The 19,799-nt window shown below is 43.6% G+C and overlaps 1 protein-coding gene across 3 annotated transcripts in view; it reads right to left on the bottom strand.

Moving 5' to 3' along the window:
- Positions 1–19,799, bottom strand: part of LOC118360750 (terminal nucleotidyltransferase 4B-like) — a 28,624-nt gene that overhangs the window by 7,563 nt on the left and 1,262 nt on the right. For all 3 annotated transcript variants that reach the window (XM_035740148.2, XM_035740128.2, XM_035740138.2), the window contains exons 2-3: positions 5,241–5,364; positions 3,007–3,053 (exon numbers count right to left, since the gene is read on the bottom strand). In XM_035740148.2, coding sequence (XP_035596041.1) covers positions 3,007–3,053; positions 5,241–5,364 — 171 coding nt within the window. The remainder of the gene's footprint in view (positions 1–3,006; positions 3,054–5,240; positions 5,365–19,799) is intronic.

The raw sequence follows: 19,799 nt of genomic DNA, 5'->3' as shown, positions 1-19,799 counted from the left end.
GCAAGAGAAGTGACACAATTTGCCTAGTTAATATTGCCTGCTAACATGAATTTCTTTTAACTAAATATGCAGGTTTTAAAAAATATACTTCTGTGTATTGATTTTAAGGCATTGATGTTTATGGTTAGGTACATTAGTGCAACGATTGTGCTTTTGCGCTTTGGTTAAATCATCTCCCGTTAGGCGAATTTGGCTGTCTTTGTTAGAAAGAAATGGTCTTCACACCATTCGCAATGAGCCAGGTGGCCCAAACTGCTGCATATACCCTGTTGCACAGAACGCAAGAGAAGTGACACAATTTAGTTAAAAAGAAATTCATGTTAGCAGGCAATACGCAGGACAAGCTCGATAAACTAGTAATATCATCAACCATGTGTAGTTAACTTGTGATTATGTTAAGATCGATTGTTTTATATAAGGTAAGTTTAATGCTAGCTAACACCTTACCTTGGCAGCTTGCTGCAGGTAGTCAGCCTGCCACACAGTCTCCTCAGGGAGTGCAATGTAATCTGCATTAATCAGGTGTCAAAAAATGGCAATTGCTGATTGTTATGAAAACTAGAAATTATTCCGATTAATCGGTCGATCTCTAGTACAGGTGCATCAAAGCTAGGACCGAGAGATTGAGAAACAGCTTCCATCTCAGGACCATCAGACTGTTAAATAGCCATCACTAACAGAGAGGCTGCTGCCTACATACAGACTCAAATCTCTGGCCACTTTAATAAATGAAAAAAAAAAAAAGTATCACTAGTCACGTTAATGTTTACATATCCTACATTACTCATCTCATATGTATATACTGTATTCTATACCATCTACTACATCTTGCCTATGCCGCAAGGCCATCGCTCATCCATATATTTATATATTCTTATTCATCCCTTTAAATGTGTGTGTATAACGTAGTTATGAATTGTTTTGATTATCTGTTAGACATTACTGCATTGTCGGAACTAGAAGCACAAGCATTTCGCTAACCATGTGTCTGTGACCAATACATTTGAATTTGAGTCAAGAAGCAGTGCGGCTTGGTTGGGTTTTGTTTCGGAGGATGCATGGCTCTCGACATTTGCCTCTCCCGAGTCCGTACGGGAGTTGCAGTGATAGGGAAAGACTAACTACAGTTTTTAAAAATCTAATCAGTTTTCCATGTTGATTCAACGTAATCACAGATTCTTTTTTTTAATTACTTGGAAACGTTGATTAAACCCATTTTTGCCCAGTGGGTAGTTTTTGTAGTTTAACCCCATACATTTGGCAAATGTATTCATTTTTAAACTGAAATACCTGTTTACATAAGTATTCAGACCCTTGGCTATGAGACTTGAAATTGAACTCCGGTGCATCCTGTTTCCATTGATCATCCTTGAGATGTTTCTACAACTTGGAGTCCACCTGTGGTAAATTCAATTGATTGGACATGATTTGGAAAGGCACACACCTGTCTATATAAGGTCCCACAGTTGACAGTGCAGGCCAGAGCTCCGAGACAGGATTGTTTTGGGGCACAGATCTGGGGAAGGGTGCCCAAAACATTTCTGCAGCATTGAAAGTCCACAAGAACACAGTGGCCTCCATCATTCTTAAAAGGAAGAAGTTTGGAACCACTAAGACTCATCCTAGAACAGGCCACCTGGGCAAACTGCGCAATCGGAGAAGGGCCTTGGTCGGAGGAGGCCCTGACCAAGGCGGCCCTAACCCGATGGTTACTCTGATAGAGCTCCTCTGTGGAGATGGTTGTCCTTCTGGAAGGTTCTTCCATTTCTACAGCACTCAACCAATCAGGTCTTTTTTTTAAATTTTTTAAACCTTTATTTAACCAGGCAAGTCAGTTAAGAACACATTCTTATTTTCAATGACGGCCTGGGAACAGTGGGTTAACTGCCTGTTCAGGGGCAGAACGACAGATTTGTACCTTGTCAGCTTGGGGGTTTGAACTCGCAACCTTCCGGTTACTAGTCCAACACTCTAACCACTAGGCTACGCTGCCGTCTTTATGGTAGAGTGGCCAGACAGAAGCTGCCACTCTGTAAAAAGGCACATGAAAGTCCACTTGGAGTTTGCTAAAAGACACCAAAAGACTCAGACCATGAGAAATAAGATTCTCTGGTCTGATGAAAGCAAGATTGAACTCTTTGGCCTGAATGTCAAGCGTTACGTCTGAAGGAAACATGGCACCAGCCCTACGGTGAAGCATGGTGGTGGCAGGATCATGTTGTGATGTTTTTATGCGACAGGGACTGGGAGACTAGTCAGGATCGAAGCAAAGACCAACGGAGAAAAGTAGAGAGAGATCCTTGATGAAAACCTGTTCCAGAGCACTCACGGCCTCAGACAAGTGCGAAGGTTCACCTTCCAATAGGACCACGACCTTAATCACACAGCCAAGACAACAAATGGAGTAGCTTCAGGACAAGTATCTGAATGTCCTTGAGTGGCCCTGCTTGGGCTTGAACCCAATTTAACATCTCTGGAGAGACTTGAAAATAGCTGTGCGGCAACGCTTCCCATCCAACCTGACAGAGCTTGAGAGGATCTGCAAAGAATGGGAGAAACTACCCAAATACAGGTGTGCTAAGCTTGTAAGCGTCATACCCAAGAAGACTCAAGGCTGTAATCAAGTCCAAAACACACCAGCAATAAGTTGGAACTCATTGGGTTACGGGTCAGTTTACACTCACTAATGGTGCCCGGGTCAGCTGTTTGTTCACCTGCCAGCTATTGCTAATAACCCATCCACAACCGCCCAAGTATATGTGAAAAGGTAAATCTGAGGCCCACAACCGGCACTAACCCGGATTTTTTAAGATATTGTTTTCTCTATTCAATCCACCACCCACCCTTCATCCACACAATATTTCATGACGCTAAACCCGACCGCCCCGCGGTTATATCCGCAGGGTCTGCAGGTTATGAGTCAACACACATATCACCAACACACTATAAGAGAGATTATGATAGGAAGGCCGTTATGTACTCCATTACCTGAATCAAACAGCTTACCTGGTTGGCAGATAGAGGCCCGTGCTGAAACTCCCAAACACTTGAACCTGTAACAAAGTCAAATGTGTTACTCATTGATTTCACTTATCAATCAGATAAGCCGAGCTATACACTAGCTTTGAACTGATACAATGGCAGGTATTTAGTTCGAAAATAAAGGCAAATTATATGATTTGACTTCTGTCAAGTTACGTGATATGCTACTCTCCTGTGACAGTCTGATATTTCGGGACAGGTGTCAATTAAAGCAATAAAAATATAATCTTTATGCTAAATGGGGAGGGTAACGGGACAACCATGCAATGTCCTTGGGTGTAAAAAATGGGAACAGAATATAGTTATGAGAAAAGGGATCAAATTATGCTTTAAAACCTAACAGTGGACAAAAAATAAATGAAATAAGCTTTTTATTTAACGCGTCCAGATACCAGACAAATATCCCGCTTTATCTGAGCTTTGTGGGCATTAACCAATGTCACGTCACGTAACAGTATTTCACATTGGTTCTGAGGGCTCAAAAATAGCCTTTGCTGAAGCCTTAAACCATCCGTTATTCCCTTAAACCTCCCTCCTGGGCTGAGCTCCTGCCTGAACCGACCAAGAGGGTTAAAGCCTGGACTCCAATCTGCTTACTTGAGGTGCATTAGGTTAATTCGTGGGCATGTGATTGTGGTGTGGGTGGAAATGAGAGGGGTGATGGATTGCCACTGTGTGGATGAGTTCCAATCCCAGTGAGGGGGAACACATCCACACACAGGTCCCCAAGGTAAACTTAACTCATGGCTCGGCTCTCTACTGTATAAAGAGCTAGTGGTTGTCACTTATATTATCGAGAGACGGGGTGAAGTTAGAGAGGGAAAGAAAGACATGGGGGCCGCCTCAGACAAATTGACCTAGACAGATTACTCAGCTATCTGGTGGGTTCACAGTTGTTCAGTTCACCCAGTCAAAGACAGGTCTCGCATTGAGTGTGTGTAAGAGGTCAGGTGATTGCTGGGAGTCTTAGTCCTGTTCTTGTTGTGGACAGGATATTAACTGCTCTCCTGCCTCAGTGGATAAGAGTAAGAGGTAGGAACAGTGCCAGGGACAGCAGTGGGCTTTTCTGTCTAGCTCAGGGATGGGCAATTATTCTAAATTTTTTGAGTTAATTTCCTGCGATACTACACAATTTTTCATGGGGCAGAGAGAAAATTAGCAGTTTCACAGCAAAGTCCCTGTAATTCTACATCTTTTGCCATAGGATGAAGAAATGACATGTTTTTATATGATGTCTGAGTGAGAGTGACTAACTAAATCTATGGGGGCCCCCCGGTTGGTAATTCAACCATGATTACTACAAGATAGCTGGCCACTAGACATTTTAGCTGACAGGGGCTAATTGAGTTACTGTCAGTGACTGACATAAGAAAACTGCTGATGTACAACCACATTTCAAAATTGCACCTTGTGTATTCTACTATTCCAACTCAACAGTAAATTGAGACCCAGACTGAGTTCCTAAACAAAAAAACAAAAATAGTGATCCGCGGGCCTACAAAATGGCAGTCCCTGGTACAGCTTGTAAAGCTGAGAGCAGACACACACAGCTCTATCAGCAAGCTCCAAGTCAGCAGGAATACGGACACCTGTAGATTACAGGCCAAAATATAACACAGCCGGGAGATAACAGCGGACCGACCAGGCACTTTCACAAATGGCTGCTGGTCACACGCCCCACCCCCCCCTCCTCTTCATTACAGCTCAGCCTATAGGAAGAGAAAATAACTCTCTCCTACAGAGTCACGACTCCTTTCAGACAGCTATAGAGCCAGCCAGAGAAAGACTAGAAAGATGTAAAGACAGCAATTCTACATAGAACAGCAAGTTCTCAAGCTGTCTCGAGCAATGAAGGGAATTTGTATGAGGGAACAGGAGATTGTGGGAATCTCAAGCAGCTTGCTGTGTGGGTGAGACCTGTCTGTGTAGCTAGAAACCACTTCCATTCCAAATCTTTGCTCTGCCTGTCACTTCTAGTAGTTGGTGTTGGCTTTTATGAAAGCATGAACTCTACATGGTTGCAATATTTATTTGAACTATGGCCCGTATTAGCCTGGGCCCAGATCTTTTCAACTATGTTAAAGTTTCAACAACCAGAGGAGTTTGCTGTACACCAATAATGGTCAAACAGATCTGAGACCTGGCTAGACCTGTATGGGCTTAGGACTGGAACTGTAGCGATGCGAGTGATCTCTTACGTCAGCAGTGGGCCACAGGTCTTTGATGACCCTCTCGATCCTGTCCACCACCTCCATCCTCATCCTCTCCTCCTCCGCCCGAGGAGACATGTGCTTGTAGAAGTCATTGATCTCCTCATGGAGCCTGCAGAACACAGAAAGAAAACCGGGTTAGGGAGGGAGACAGAGACTGAGCGAGAGAAAAAACTAAAGGAGAAAGTAGCTTGTTCATAGGGATAGTAGGAGTCTGAAATAGATCAAAAGACACTGACAAAGATTGATGGCAGAATATATCGTAAGAGAAAAAACTAAATAACAGGTCTACAATACAATTGGTGGGGTCTACAATACATAATTTATTATTCCAGTCAATGCAATTTGTAAACAACTTTCACTGGTGGCCCACTGAACAGCCACCAGAGACAATTACCCCAACCTACCATGTAATGGAAATGGTGAAAACAAAGACAACTCCCCTGCCCTACAATCTAATGAAATAGAGAAAACAGAAATGACACTTCCTCAAACACGCTAGGCATTTGTGGGGTTAATCGCAAAGCATCATTACTACATAAACTGGCTTCTTTACCGGAGGCGTGTTATGTGAAAGGCTAACAGCCAACACCTGTGTGCCAACAAACTGTAATCAAGTAGCATCTACTGAAGACTGGAAGAAATGCATTAACTACAGGATTATGACAGATAGGCTGACATGTGAGAAAAGATCAAAAAGCCACAATAACGCAATACATCTACACCTTTGGTACAAATCATAGGGCATATTCCCACTGTTAGGGGTATGGACCAGTTCTTCACTGGTACCAAAGCAGTTGGCATAAATGTAATTTCCCTTGCCTAAGGTCAAATTAAATAGTTTGGGAGGACAATGCTAATAAGTACAAGTGTTGCTGTCCTCGAGTTAAAAATGGGTGCTTATTAACCAACAAATCGACTTTAATAAACGATCAACAATGCCGCAGGGTCACTTCCCTTCACCACGTTAGTCAGGTAAACTTGGTCCTTGGATAGGTGGGTATGAATGCCAGGGCAGGTTTAGGGAGACCAGGGACTGTGGCAACTGTCAGATACATTAAACAATGGCACAGAGACAAGACCGTGACTGGGCCAGTAATTGACTGACTGGGGTTATTTCTGCCTGCAATTCACCCTGCTGTCTGTCTATTATTAAAGCTGCAGATTGACCAACACACCCAACCACAGGGCCTTGACCAGAGGCTATAACAATAACACTAAAGACTGGGTCACACACACATTCACACGTGATACCGATTGCCGCCCACACACACACAGTGCAGCCTAAACCAGCTGCCACCTCAAACTTTGACCCAACCAACACACGTCCTTGTTGTTCCAAACTCTACTGGTTAGCTCTTGTATGTTCTGGCCAGTGCTTAGTGTGGGGGCAGGAAGCGCAGCAGGAACAGAATGGAGAGGAATCAAGCCAGTCAAAGGGGATTGGAGCAGACAACACGTGGACACGAGGTCTAACACTCAGTGACCAACCAACACTAAGGCCGTAGGGAAACTCAGTCATCGGAGGATAAAATACTTATTCCCTTTCCTAATCTTACAAAGGAAACTCTACTAGCTTGAGTTGAATAGCAAGCTGCACATACAGCATTATGATTGTGAGTAGAGCAGAGGCAGCAGTCCTGTTGTGTGAGCAGCTGTAATGTGAGTGAACACCACATACTGGAGGGGGTGTAGAGGCCAGGACACATGAGGGCTGGGCTGGGGCTGTCGGGGACTGGCAGTGGAGCAGGTCACTCTGCCCTGGCTGCCCATTTACTGGGTCTGTTCACACACAATCCCAGTCACCCACAGGGCCATGTAAACACAGCACAGCACCCAGCCAATGACAGGCCTGCAGTACAGCTTCCTTTGGCAGGAAAATCAAAAGGAGAGTGGGAGAGAAATGGTAGCAAATTCTGAGCTTGTTTAGCCAAGCGTGTGTGCCTGAGAGGGCTCAGCTGTGAGAAACACTAGTAGCTACTGCAGACGATTCAGCCTGCTTGTCATTGGCGTTTCAGGGTTTTAGATAACAGGCTTCTCTGGCGCTTACAGTAGTTTGTGTTTCACCTAATCCTCATCGACACCCAGACAGACATTCCTGGTGTAGCAGCCAGGAGTCCAACTGAAGGGCCCGACCCGGTTAAACCCCAGCCGACAGCCGCCCCAATCTACACAGCAGTCCAGCCAGCCAGACAGTCATGCCAGTTCAATGCCATCAGCCCCTGGGTAGAAGTACTCCTCCCTGATGTGATGATACCAGGCCTTTCCAGCGACATCACTGCAGGTGTTCATCCTCAAACAACGATCCCTTTATATTCACACAGAGGGGTGTATCACACAGCTTGTAATATAAACAATAGGCTGCTAAACTAATCTAACTTCTATACCTTTCCTCACCCAAGCACCAGCCTCTCCCATTTTAAGTAGGCCAAGCTAACTCCTCAGGGCAGGCCCGGTAATCGTGTGTGAAGACACCCACCATGAGGTTCCCTGTCCTGAGGTACCATGAGCTGTTTTTCTGGATGGACCAGGGCCTCACATTACAGTGTATTCTGAGGTGACTGAAGCGGAGCACTATGCGGGGGATTCCTTCCTTCTCTTTCTATTTGTCTCTTCACTTCTGGTGTTGGTCAGACTGACAGTGGAACAGGAGTTGAAGTACCTTCAACATGTGACACACCCCCACCCACAGCAACCGACCCACAGATACGCTCTGCAGAGGCAACCTGGCTGACAGCATTCATCAAGCCCAGTCACTGCAACAAAGACTGCACCGTGAACACACCTAGAGTCAACATAGCAAGGTATGACTACAGTGGGAACTAGTAATGGGGAAAAAACATCTATACGAAAACATCTAAATTAATGACAGATTAAATTCAGATTATTTTGAGGAAGTGTATACTGGCTACAGCGTCTCAACATGGCCAAACAGTACTATTGCCGTTTGTTTTTCAAGCAAAAGGTGTTAAGAGAATATGTGAGCACATTTGTTCGGTTTGCCGCAAGCTGAACTGAAGCATGCTGACGCCTTAAGTCACTCCATCTAGAGCCACCTGTAACAAAAGAGGACAGGGGAGGGGGCCGTCCTCAGACATACGCACGGGAGGGGGCCGTCCTCAGACATACACACGGGAGGGAAGCAGTCTGGCACTGGGCCAGGAGATACAGCCATCAGCAAGCCATTCATATAGAGTTCCCATAAAGCCATTAACTGGGACACATTCAATTCAACTGACTGACACACGCGTCACATATTGATTTGACGCGCATGCCACACTCCCACAGAAAGACCATGGTCAAACTTTTGTCACACGCACCACACAATGACTGATACACTTATCAGGGGAGATCAAACAAATCTCACACCAATTTGGAGGCGATGGCAATAGAAATGTAGTGTGTGTGCCTGCCAGTCTCCTAGCAAATGTAGTTGTCTCACACTGCCAGCCTCCTACACTGTGCTTATAACAAACAACAAACTGTGCCAGTGTCAGTTTCATTTCAGAGAGTCAGCCCAAGTATAGGCTCTCTATTCCAGCTCAGACCAGTGGTGCTGCTAAGTTTCATTTCACAGCAGCAGTGTCTGTCTGTCTGTCTGGCTGTCCGTGTGAGAGGAAAATGGGTTTCGTTTCAGGGTTAAGCCACATCATCTCGTCATCCTGGGAACCGGCTTAGACTAGGGGGAGCAGCCCAGTGCATGTGAAAGAAACAATATCGCTCCTTCCTGAATCACATTTCAGATCGCACAGCCTCAGCCAAAGGAACAGAACACAGACCCTTGGCACTTGGTAAAAGATAACACGCCTGCCTTAATCATATGGAAATTGTGTAATCGCCTCAGAGCGAGCAGGGCTTCCAGAGAGCTGAGCCTGGAGAGAGCAATTAGGCTTCACACACAGCGAGAGAGAGGATCCTGTGGAAGGCAGAGCAGGACTAGGCAAACCCATTTGGGAGCCCTGGGTTTAGAGGAATGGTTTTGCAACTGAAACAGGCAACATCTTTTCCAAGATATAGATACTGTAGTGTACTACTCAGCAGCAAGTGCCAGTAGGTTTCTAGGGCAGCAGAGTAGGTGTGGTGGAGGAAATGTGTCTTCATATGAAGGAGCAGGGGGGAGAAGCATAACTTCAAGGTCTCATCCGCAAGTTCACTGTTGAAGTGGCAAACCGGTACTGCTTATTGACCAGCTGCTCAGATGGACTGACAGTATAAAGGTGTGTGGGAGTCAGAGGGCAGGGCATGTGTCTCAGTTCAGACACAAGCAGCAAAAGACACTGGAGAGACAAATCAAAACTGGCTACCAAAGTGCCTTTGAGAAAGGAGAGGGTTCGCTGGCAGATGGCTTTTCGAATGTGCAAGGCCAGCCCCCTGGTTTAGAATGGCCTCCACCGAACAGCATTAGAGCAACCAGCTATAAATATTGCAGAAGGACCAGGGACAGAAATAACAAGGTACTGTACCATGCCCATGTTTCATAGCGCTTCCAGAAACAGTGAGAGACATGTCATCCAGCAGGCATTCTCTTCACGTGAACCTGCAAAACCTTTCATAACTCCCTGCTTATTAGGCAGTCCCTCTGTTGGCAGTGCTACATGTGTAAATATGCCACTCACACAAAAACATGAGTAGGCTAGCCTATGAGTGACAGGGCCAGCAATACGATAGTCACACACACACAGGAAAGGATGTCAACCCAAACCACACACTGAACATAAGGTGGCCAATTCATTAAGCTTTCATCAATGCCTGACTTATCCTCCCGCAGCACTGCGGTGGCGAGGGCTACGAGGACCCCAGTTGTGCCTGATCATTAGTGACCTGCTTGGCCTCAGTGGAGTTATCCGGCACACACTAGCTGCGGTTGAAATCATGTGTTTAGTGCTGCAAAAAAAGCTTCCGGCTCCACGGGCTCCAAAACATCTGGCGTGCTGGAACTCCAGCCATAAACACTAGACTACACTTATATTACACCATCCTCTTCAATTAAAGCCCTATGGCTCGATCCACCATAACATCTAGGCCTATATTCAGAAGTACAGAGACCTATGGACGGACATAGACATCAAAAGAACAATCTAATAAAAGCGCAGGAAAATCTGATCACTGAAAATGCGAAAATATATCCATGCGCCACTAGAACCCATTGTTGAATGTGAACCACATTAAATGGGGCCGAGGTTGCAATACCTACAGCTTCCACACGATGTCAACAGTCTTGTCATTTGCCTACGATTTGTTTCTTGGTCAAACAGACACGAGGCAGCGCATTTCTTCCGGTCTCCGACCGGATATTTTGGTTGAGATTTACCCGGACATTATTTCCAGACGTACAGCTATAGAATATACATCGCCTCGTGATCAATTTGATCGATTATTAACGTTTACTAATACCTAAAGTTGCATTACAAAAGTATTTCAAAGTGTTGTGAAAGTTTATCGTCAACTTTTTTAATTTAAAAAAAGGACGTTACGTTATAAAACGCTATTTTTTTCCTTGATCACACAGTCTTCATAGATCGATATCTAGGCTATATATGGACCGATTTAATCGAAAAAAAGACCCAATAGTGATGTTTATGGGACATCTAGGAGTGCCAACAAAGAAGATGGTCAAAGGTAATGAATGTTTTATATTTTATTTGTGCGTTGTGTAGCGCCGACTTAATTATTTTGTTTACGTCCCCTGCGGGTCTTTTGGGGTGTTGCATGCTATCAGATAATAGCTTCTCATGCTTTCGCCGAAAAGCATTTTAAAAATCTGACTTGTTGCCTGGATTCACAACGATTGTAGCTTTAATTCAGTACCCTGCATGTGTATTTTAATGAATGTTTTAGTTTTAACGAGTGCTATTAGCATTTAGCGTAGGACATTTGCATTTCCAGATGTCTAGATGGGACGCCTGCGTGTCGGGTAGGAGTAAGAGGTTAAACCAAATTAAACATGTTTCATTATTTATTTGAGGCTAAATTGATTTTATTGATGTATTAAATTAAGTTAAAATAAGAGTTAATTCAGTATTGTTGTAATTGTCATTATTAGAAGAAAAAAAAAGGAAAAAAAAATCGGTATCGGCGTTGAAAAATCATAATCGGTCGCCCTCTAGCTCAGACTACATTAACTCGACTGGCTTTCAAATTGGCCAGAAGGGGAGAAAATATCAAAACATTTTTCTTTAAGCACATGGGATGGCTGAGATACGGAGGGTTTCCCCATACGTGCTGGTAGAGGGAAGGGTATATTACCCACAGTCCAAAGGGCCAGCAGCATTTATAGCTCTCTGCAAGTCCTCGCCTCACCACCTGGCTGTATGCCAGAAGGGGGACATGACAACGGCCTTTTCTCAATTAGGTTTGTAAGACATGTCAAAAGATAAAATTATAAGTAGCGTGCCATTTTAAACTGTTTGCATGCTTTTCCCCTTCAAGAAAACAATAGCTGATTCAAAGAGGGTGTGGCAGACTTCAAAACTCTTCCGTGAAGGACTCAGGTAGGATACACTTGTTTCCTTGGCAAAAGGAGCCTATTGAGGGGGAGCAAACTCCATTGATATCTCTGACAGCCAGTACAGTACAGACCGCGCTATAGCTCTATGAGTGGCGCTGTGTTGGGGTAACAAGAAGTGATATCTGGAAGCTGGAACTGTGGGACTTGGATCATAAATCTCAGAGATGGTTCTAAAAACAATAATGTGATTTTCTGATAGTCACCGAGCAATTAGCAGCACATTTAGATGGCTCATGGGGTCAACATTGTACAAAACTAATCTGGCACTGTGTGACCACTAACCTCAACACATAGGACCAAGGACAGGGTTGTGTTCAATAGCACACCTGTAGGGCATACTGTAGCAAAGGGTAATGAAACATTTCTTATTGGACAAGTTCAGATAGTCCCTCCCTGTTTCACTTCATTTTGGTAAGTTCTCTCCATTTTGTGCCTAGTGAACACAACCCTGGTCTTTCCACAGCTAGTTGTGTGTGACAGCACAGTGCAGCCATACTATTTTAGGCAGTCCACTCCACTCACACACCAAGACAATTTCTGGGTCTTTCACAACAGCTTTTGTTTCAGTGAATCAGAGCTGGCTGAACGCCATTGCTGCTCCAGAGCTCATTGGATGGAGGGCACTGGGACTTCAGAGAAAGAGCTCAGGTTTCTCTCCAGGAGGGGCAGGTTTGTTTTGGGAGAGTGAAGCCAGGACATGCTCAGCATGTGCTGCATGTAAACACAGCACCCCTTATACATGAAGGCTGGACCTGCTGGGCTCAACCAAGCAGTACAACAACTCTGCATGAATACACACACCTCCACCCCTATCTGCCCTATCACCACCCCAGCAACCAACAGTGCCTTACTCGTCCAAGGAAAATCGTTCATCTTCTCCCATCCTTTCGTTTCCCCTCCCCATCAAATGGTGTATGCAGCAGTGGTCACAAGCTAAGGAATGTAAAGTAAACCCCTTGACTAACGCGAGCCTGAATAGGCGATCCCCCAGGTATCACAACCAAAAGGAAAATGCACCTGGATGTGAATTTTGTACATAATGTTTCTGCCACCGCATCTTAAAGCAAAACATAGCTTCTGGATATCAGGACAGCGATCACTCACCACAGATTAGACAAAGATTCTCTTTTCAACTAGCAGGACGCACAGGACATACATCGAACACTAGACAAGGCCAACATTCCAGTTATTGGCAAGAGGAAGAGACACAGGTACAGAGGACACAAAGCGGGGTGCCTTGTAAGGACCCACAGAAGGCGAGTGGAAAAGCTGCAGTTACCGTCATTATTACTCGCCAACGTGGAATCATTGGACAATAAATTAGACGAGGTACGATCACGAATATCCTACCAACAGGACATCAAAATCTGTAACATGTTATGTTCCACAGAATCGTGGCAGAATCATGATATGGATATTCAGCTCATGGGATATACGCTGCACCAGCTAAATAGAACAGCACACTCCGGTAAGAAGGGGGGGCGGTCTGTGCATATTTGTAAACAGCTGGTTTTCATCTATACTTTTCGTGCCCGTTTATTTACCACCACAGACGGATGCTGGCACTAAGACCGCACCTAGTCAGCTGTAGAAGGAAATTAGCAAGCAGAAAACAGCTCACCCAGAGGCGGGGCTCCTAGTGGCCGAGACTTTAATGCAAGGAAACTTAAATCAGTTCTATCTCATTTCTATCAACATGTTAAATGTGCAACCAGAGGGAAAATAATTCTAGATCACCAGTACTCCACACACAAAGACGCAAAGCTCTCTCTCCATTTGGTAAATCTTGCCACAATTCTATCCTTCTGATTCCTGCTTACAAGCAAAAATTAAAGCAGGAAGCACCAGTGACTAAAAAAAGTGGACAGATGAAGCAGATGCTAAACTACAGGACTGTTTTGCTATCACAGACTGGAACATGTTCCGGGATTCTTCCGATGGCATTGAGGAGCACACCACATCAGTCACTGTCTTTATCAATAAGTGCATCGAGGACGTCGTCTCCACAGTGACTGTACGTACATACCCCAACCAGAAGCCATGGATTACAGGCAACATTAGCACTGAGTTAAAGGGTAGAGCTGCCGCTTTCAAGGTGCGGGACTGTGACCCGGAAGCTTATAAGAAATCCTGGTATGCCCTTCGATGAACCATCAAACAGGCAAAGCATCAATACAGGACTAAGACTCAATCGTACTACACCTTCTCCTACGCTCGTCTTATGTGGCGGGGCTTGCAAACTATGATAAACTACAAAGGGAAGCACAGCCGCGAGCTGCCCAGTGACACGAGCCTACCAGACGAGCTAAATCACTTCTATGTTCGCTTTGAGGCAAGCACCACTGAGGCATGCATGAGAGCATCAGCTGTTCCAGACGACTGTGTGGTCACGCTCTCCGTAGTCGACGTGAGTAAGACCTTTACACAGGTCAACATTCACAAGGCTGCGGGGACAGACGGGTTACAAGGACATGTGCTGACCAACTGACAGGTGTCTTCACTGACATTTTCAACATGTCCCTGATTGAGTCTGTAATACCAACATGTTTCAAGCAGACCACCATAGTCCCTGTGCCCAAGAACACTAAGGCAACCTGCCTAAATGACTAGACCCGTAGAACTCACGTGCGTAGACATGAAGTGCTTTGAAAGGCTGGTAATGGCTCACAACAACATTATCCCATAAACCCTAGACCCACTAACATTTGCATACCGCCCAAACAGATCCACAGATGATGCAATCTCTATTGCACTCCACACTGCCCTTTCCAAAAAGAACACCCATGTGAGAATGCTATTCATTGACTACAGCTCAGCATGCAACACCATAGTGCCCTCAAAGCTACTGCAACTGGATTCTGGACTTCCTGACCGGTGCCCACGCACATTGGCTAGCCGGACTATCTGCATTGTGTCCCGCCACTCGCTCTTCTATGCTACTGCTACTCTCTGTTTATCATATACAGTGCCTTGCGAAAGTATTCGGCCCCCTTGAACTTTGCGACCTTTTGACACATTTCAGGCTTCAAACATAAAGATATAAAACTGTATTTTTTGTGAAGAATCAACAACAAGTGGGACACAATCATGAAGTGGAACGACATTTATTGGATATTTCAAACTTTTTAAACAAATCAAAAACTGAAAAATTCCCGACTGGGAAGCACAAAATTGGAAAATTATCAAATCAAAATTTGTCACGTGCGCAGAATACAACACGTTACAGTGAAATTCTTACTTACAGGCAAACAGTAAAAAAGACTGAGAAATTACAGGGACTTGGGGAAGAAAGCTAATGAAACATTTCCAAAACCAGAGATCACAAGCCTGAAAAACACTTTCTGAAAGAGACACTATCAGTTGGCAGAAGTCTAGGCTTTACATTTATATATCGTGAAATATCTGTTCATAATGCAGCTCAGTAACTACGCATTGTGAGCAGAATAAGAACCAGAAGTTTGAGAGACCGAACCTGGTTGTGACTGTGAGCCAGGCTGTACAGTAAAGGTTGGGGTATTAGAGTAATCACTAAGGAATGTCCTTATGCAAACAGTGTGCTTCATATTACTATAAATAAGGATCAGCCTGGCTAAGACTTCGCTCTGGGCTCTTGCATGTTGCTAGCCTACGCTTGTCAGGCACGTAGAAGAGAAAACAAAAACGCCTCTACACCTCAGCCTTTAAACAACATCCCACCCACCTCAGGACATTTCTCTAGTTTAAACTAGTAAGAACTTCATTTCTGAAATAGCTCTATGTCACACTAAGATTATATAAACTAATTGGTCAATATGTTTTTTCAAGACAGACCTGGTCCGTTATACTTAAACTAATAAACAGAGGAGACCCAGGCAAAAATCAATGATAAGATAATGCACCTGGATGGTTGTAAAGCAGCACATTTCAGTGTCACGTGTCTGGGGAAATACCCTCTGTCATTATAGAGAAAATGGTTACAGTAACCTAACCTCTATATCTGCTTTCTACCAACCTGTCGTATTGATCATAATCAGTAAGTTAGTATTGCCAACTTATGTTAACTTCTTGGATATAGGGGGCGCTCTTTTAATTTATGGATAAAAAAACGTTCCCGTTTTAAACAAGATATTTTGTCACGAAAAGATGCTCGACTATGCATATAATTGACAGCTTTGGAAAGAAAACACTGATGTTTCCAAAACTGCAAAGATATTGTCTGTGGGTGCCACAGAACTAATGCTACAGGCGAAACCAAGATGAAATTTCATACAGGAAGTGCACCAGATTTTGAATGTGCTGTGTTCCAATGTCTCCTTATATGGCTGTGTATGGGTCACGAATGAGCTTAGACTTTCTGTCGTTTCCCCAAGGTGTCGACAGCATTGTGACGTATTTGTAGGCATATCATTGGAAGATTGACCATAAGAGACTACATCTACCAGGTGGCCGCTTGGTGTCCTCCGTTGCAATTATTGCGTAATCTCCAGCTGCGTGTATTTTTCGTTTGCTTCGAGGAGAAACACAGCTGCCACAAATTATTTATCATCGAATAGATGTGTGAAAAACACCTTGAGGATTGATTCTAAACATGGCTGGGAGGGTATACTTGCCCTGTAGCTACACGGTTACTACCACAAGCCCCACTAACTGTTCATCCCTGAGTACTATGTTTGTGTCAGAAGTGGGACAATCTGTCAACTCTCAGGCCTTTATGTATGGAACACTTCGAGAGAAGGGGAATAGTTTAGTCTTCCTATACATGTGGTATACTATGGCTTCTGAACAAGATTTCTGACCATTTAAGATACATGATGTGCATAACATTAGAAGCCTCCTCCCTAAGTTGGCTATATTCACTGCTTCAGCACACTCTGCAACCTGGATGTCCTAGGCGTGTCTGAATCCTGGCTTAGGAAGGCCACCAAAAATCCTGACATTTCCATTCCTAACTATAACATTTTCTGACAAGATAGAATTCCCAAAGAGGGCAGAGTTGCAATCTACTGCAGAGATAGCCTGCAGAGTTCTGTCATACTATCCAGGTCTGTGCCCAAACAGTTAAAGTGTCTTCTTTTAAAAATCTGCCTTTCTAGATACAAGTCTCTCACCATAGCCGCTTGTTGTAGACCCCTTCAGCCCCCAGCTGTTCCCTGGACACCATATGTGGATTGATCGTCCCTCATCTATCTTCAGAGTTCGTACTAGAGGTCGACCGATTAGGATTTTTCAACGCAGATACCGATACCCGATTATCTGGGGACCAAAATAAGCTGACACCGATTAAATCTGCAGATTTGTAATAATGACAATTACAACAATACTGAATTAACACTTATTTTAACTTAATATAATACATCAATAAAATCAATTGAAACGCTATTAGCGCGCACCCTGCTAACTAGCTAGCCATTTCACATCGGTTATCCCAGCCATTAGGCTGATAGGCTTGAGGTCATAAACAGCGCTATGCTTGCGAAGAGCTGCTGGCAAAATGCACAAAAGTGCTCTTTGAATCATTTCGAAAACAAAACTTTTATAATTTCAGTGAAATACAAAACCGTTCTGTATATCTAATGGGTGGCATCCCTAAGTCTAAATATTCTTATTACATTCTACAACCTTCAATGTTATGTCATAATTATGTAAAATTCTGGCAAATTAGTTCTCAATGAGCCAGGCTGCCCAAACTGTTGCATATACCCTGACTCTGCGTGCAATGAACACAAGAGAAGTGACACAATTTCACCTGGTTAATATTGCCTGCGAACCTGGATTTATTTTAGCTAAGTATGCAGGTTTAAAAATATACACTTCTGTGTATTGATTTTAAGAAAGGCATTGGTGTTTATGGTTAGGTACAGTCGTGCAACGATTGTGCTTTTTTCGCAAATGCACTTTTGTTAAATCATCCCCCTGCGTTGCATCGATTTCATGCAACGCAGGAGACACTAGATAAACTAGTAATATCATCAACGATGTGTAGTTAACTAGTGATTATGATTGATTGATTGTTTTTTATAAGATAAATTTAATGCTAGCTAGCAACTTACCTTGGCTTCTACCGCATTCACATAACAGGCAGGCTCCTTGTGGAGTGCAATGAGAGGCGGGTGGTTAAAGCGTTGGACTAGTTAACTGTAAGGTTGCAAGATTGAATCCCAGAGCTGACAAGGTAAAAAAAAAAATTGTCTTTCTGCCCCTGAACAAGGCAGTTAACCCACCGTTCCTAGGCAGTCATTGAAAATAAGAATGTTTTCTTAACTGACTTGCCTAGTTAAATAAAAGTTAAAGGTGTAAAAAAAAAACTGCCAAATCGGTGTCCAAAAATACAGATTTCTGATTGTTATGAAAACTTGAAAATCGGCCATTCTGATGAAATCGGTCGACCTCTAATGTGGACAACTACAAATACCTAGGTGTCTGGTTAAACTGTAAACTCTCCTTCCAGACTCACATTAAGCATCTCCAATCCAAAATCAAATCTAGAATCGGCTTCCTATTTCGCAACAAAGCCTGCTTCACTCATGCCGCCAAACATACCCTCGTAAAACTGACTATCCTACCAATCCTCAACTTCGGCGATATCATTTACAAAATAGCCTCCAACACACTACTCAACAAACTGGATGCTGTCTATCACAGTGCCATCCGTTTTATCACCAAAGCCCCATATACTACCCACCACTGCAACCTCTGCTCTCGTTGGCTGGCCCTCACAACATATCCATTGCCAAACCCACTCGCTACAGGTCATCTATAAAAAAAGACTTTGCTAGGTAAAGCCCTGTCTTATCTCAGATCACCGGTAACCATAGCAACACCCACTCATAGCACACACTCCAGCAGGTATATTGCAACCCAAAGCCAACACTTCCTTTGGCTGCCTTTCCTTCCAGTTCTCTGTTGCCAATGACTGGAACGAATCGCAAAAATCTCTGAAGCTGGAGTCTTACATCTCCCTCTCTAACATTAGGCATCAGCTGTCAGAGCAGCTTACCGATCACTGTACATAGCCAATCTGTAAATAGCACGCCCGACTATCTCATCCCCATATTATTACTTACCCTCTTGCAACCCAATATTTGTACTTGCACATCATCATCTGCACATATAGCACTCCATTAATGTTAAATTGTAATTATTTGCACCTCTATGGCCTATTTATTGCCTACCTCCCTACATTTGTACACACTGTTCATAGATTTTTCTATTTTTATTTTGTGTTATTGACTGTACGTTTTTTTATGTGTAACTGTGTTGTTGTTTTTGTTGCACTGCTATGCTTTATCTTGGCCTGGCCGCACTTGTTCTCAACTGGCCTACCTGGTTAAATAAAAGTGTGGGGGGGGTGAATCTGCCCAGCCACTCCTCTTTAAAGTTGGGCAGACCTCACTGATTTCACCTTGCTTTTCCACAGTCATTAAGAAATAGATTACGACTTGGGGTTGTGGTTAGATGTGGGTCTGTTATGTTTGCTATATGTACTATGATAGTTATTATTGTTTGTTCCATTCTCCAAACAGCCACCCTATTATGACTTTAGATAAAGGAATAAATTGTGTTTTTGATGCCAAAGTTACCTCACAAACGTGAGGATGTGCGAGTTGGAAAAACCCCACGCTGTTTAATAAAGAACAAGTCTTGTTCCTTCAACATAACATTGGCGACGATGACTTATTGTTGTCCCATGCAAAGAAGTCAGAGTAGATCTGCTGTCTAAAGAAATGGATGGATTTCTTAAATCTCGCAAATCTAAATTTGGGAAAATACTGACTATGACCAAAAGTATACTATTCACACCTTGTACTAGATTTGGAACTAGAATAGATGCTTCTATTATATCAACCAGATAATTGTTTTTTCGGTTTTAATTGCTGCAAATTGGCAACAGTGAAACAGACGAGAAATACCAGCATTAGTTAGGCAGGCTTAGCCTGACAATCAGTAACGTGTCAACTATCAATAAAATAGTTCTGCATTGACTTGACTATGCTTCCCAAACAGTACTCGTGCTTTTAGTCAAATGTCAGTGGAATGGATTTAATTTTTTTTGTTTTGCT

The sequence above is a fragment of the Oncorhynchus keta genome, chromosome 2 (assembly GCF_023373465.1).
Source record: "Oncorhynchus keta strain PuntledgeMale-10-30-2019 chromosome 2, Oket_V2, whole genome shotgun sequence".
Classification (NCBI taxonomy): Eukaryota; Metazoa; Chordata; class Actinopteri; order Salmoniformes; family Salmonidae; genus Oncorhynchus; species Oncorhynchus keta.
Note: the sequence above shows the minus strand (reverse complement) of the source record. Positions and strands in the feature narration are given on the sequence as shown.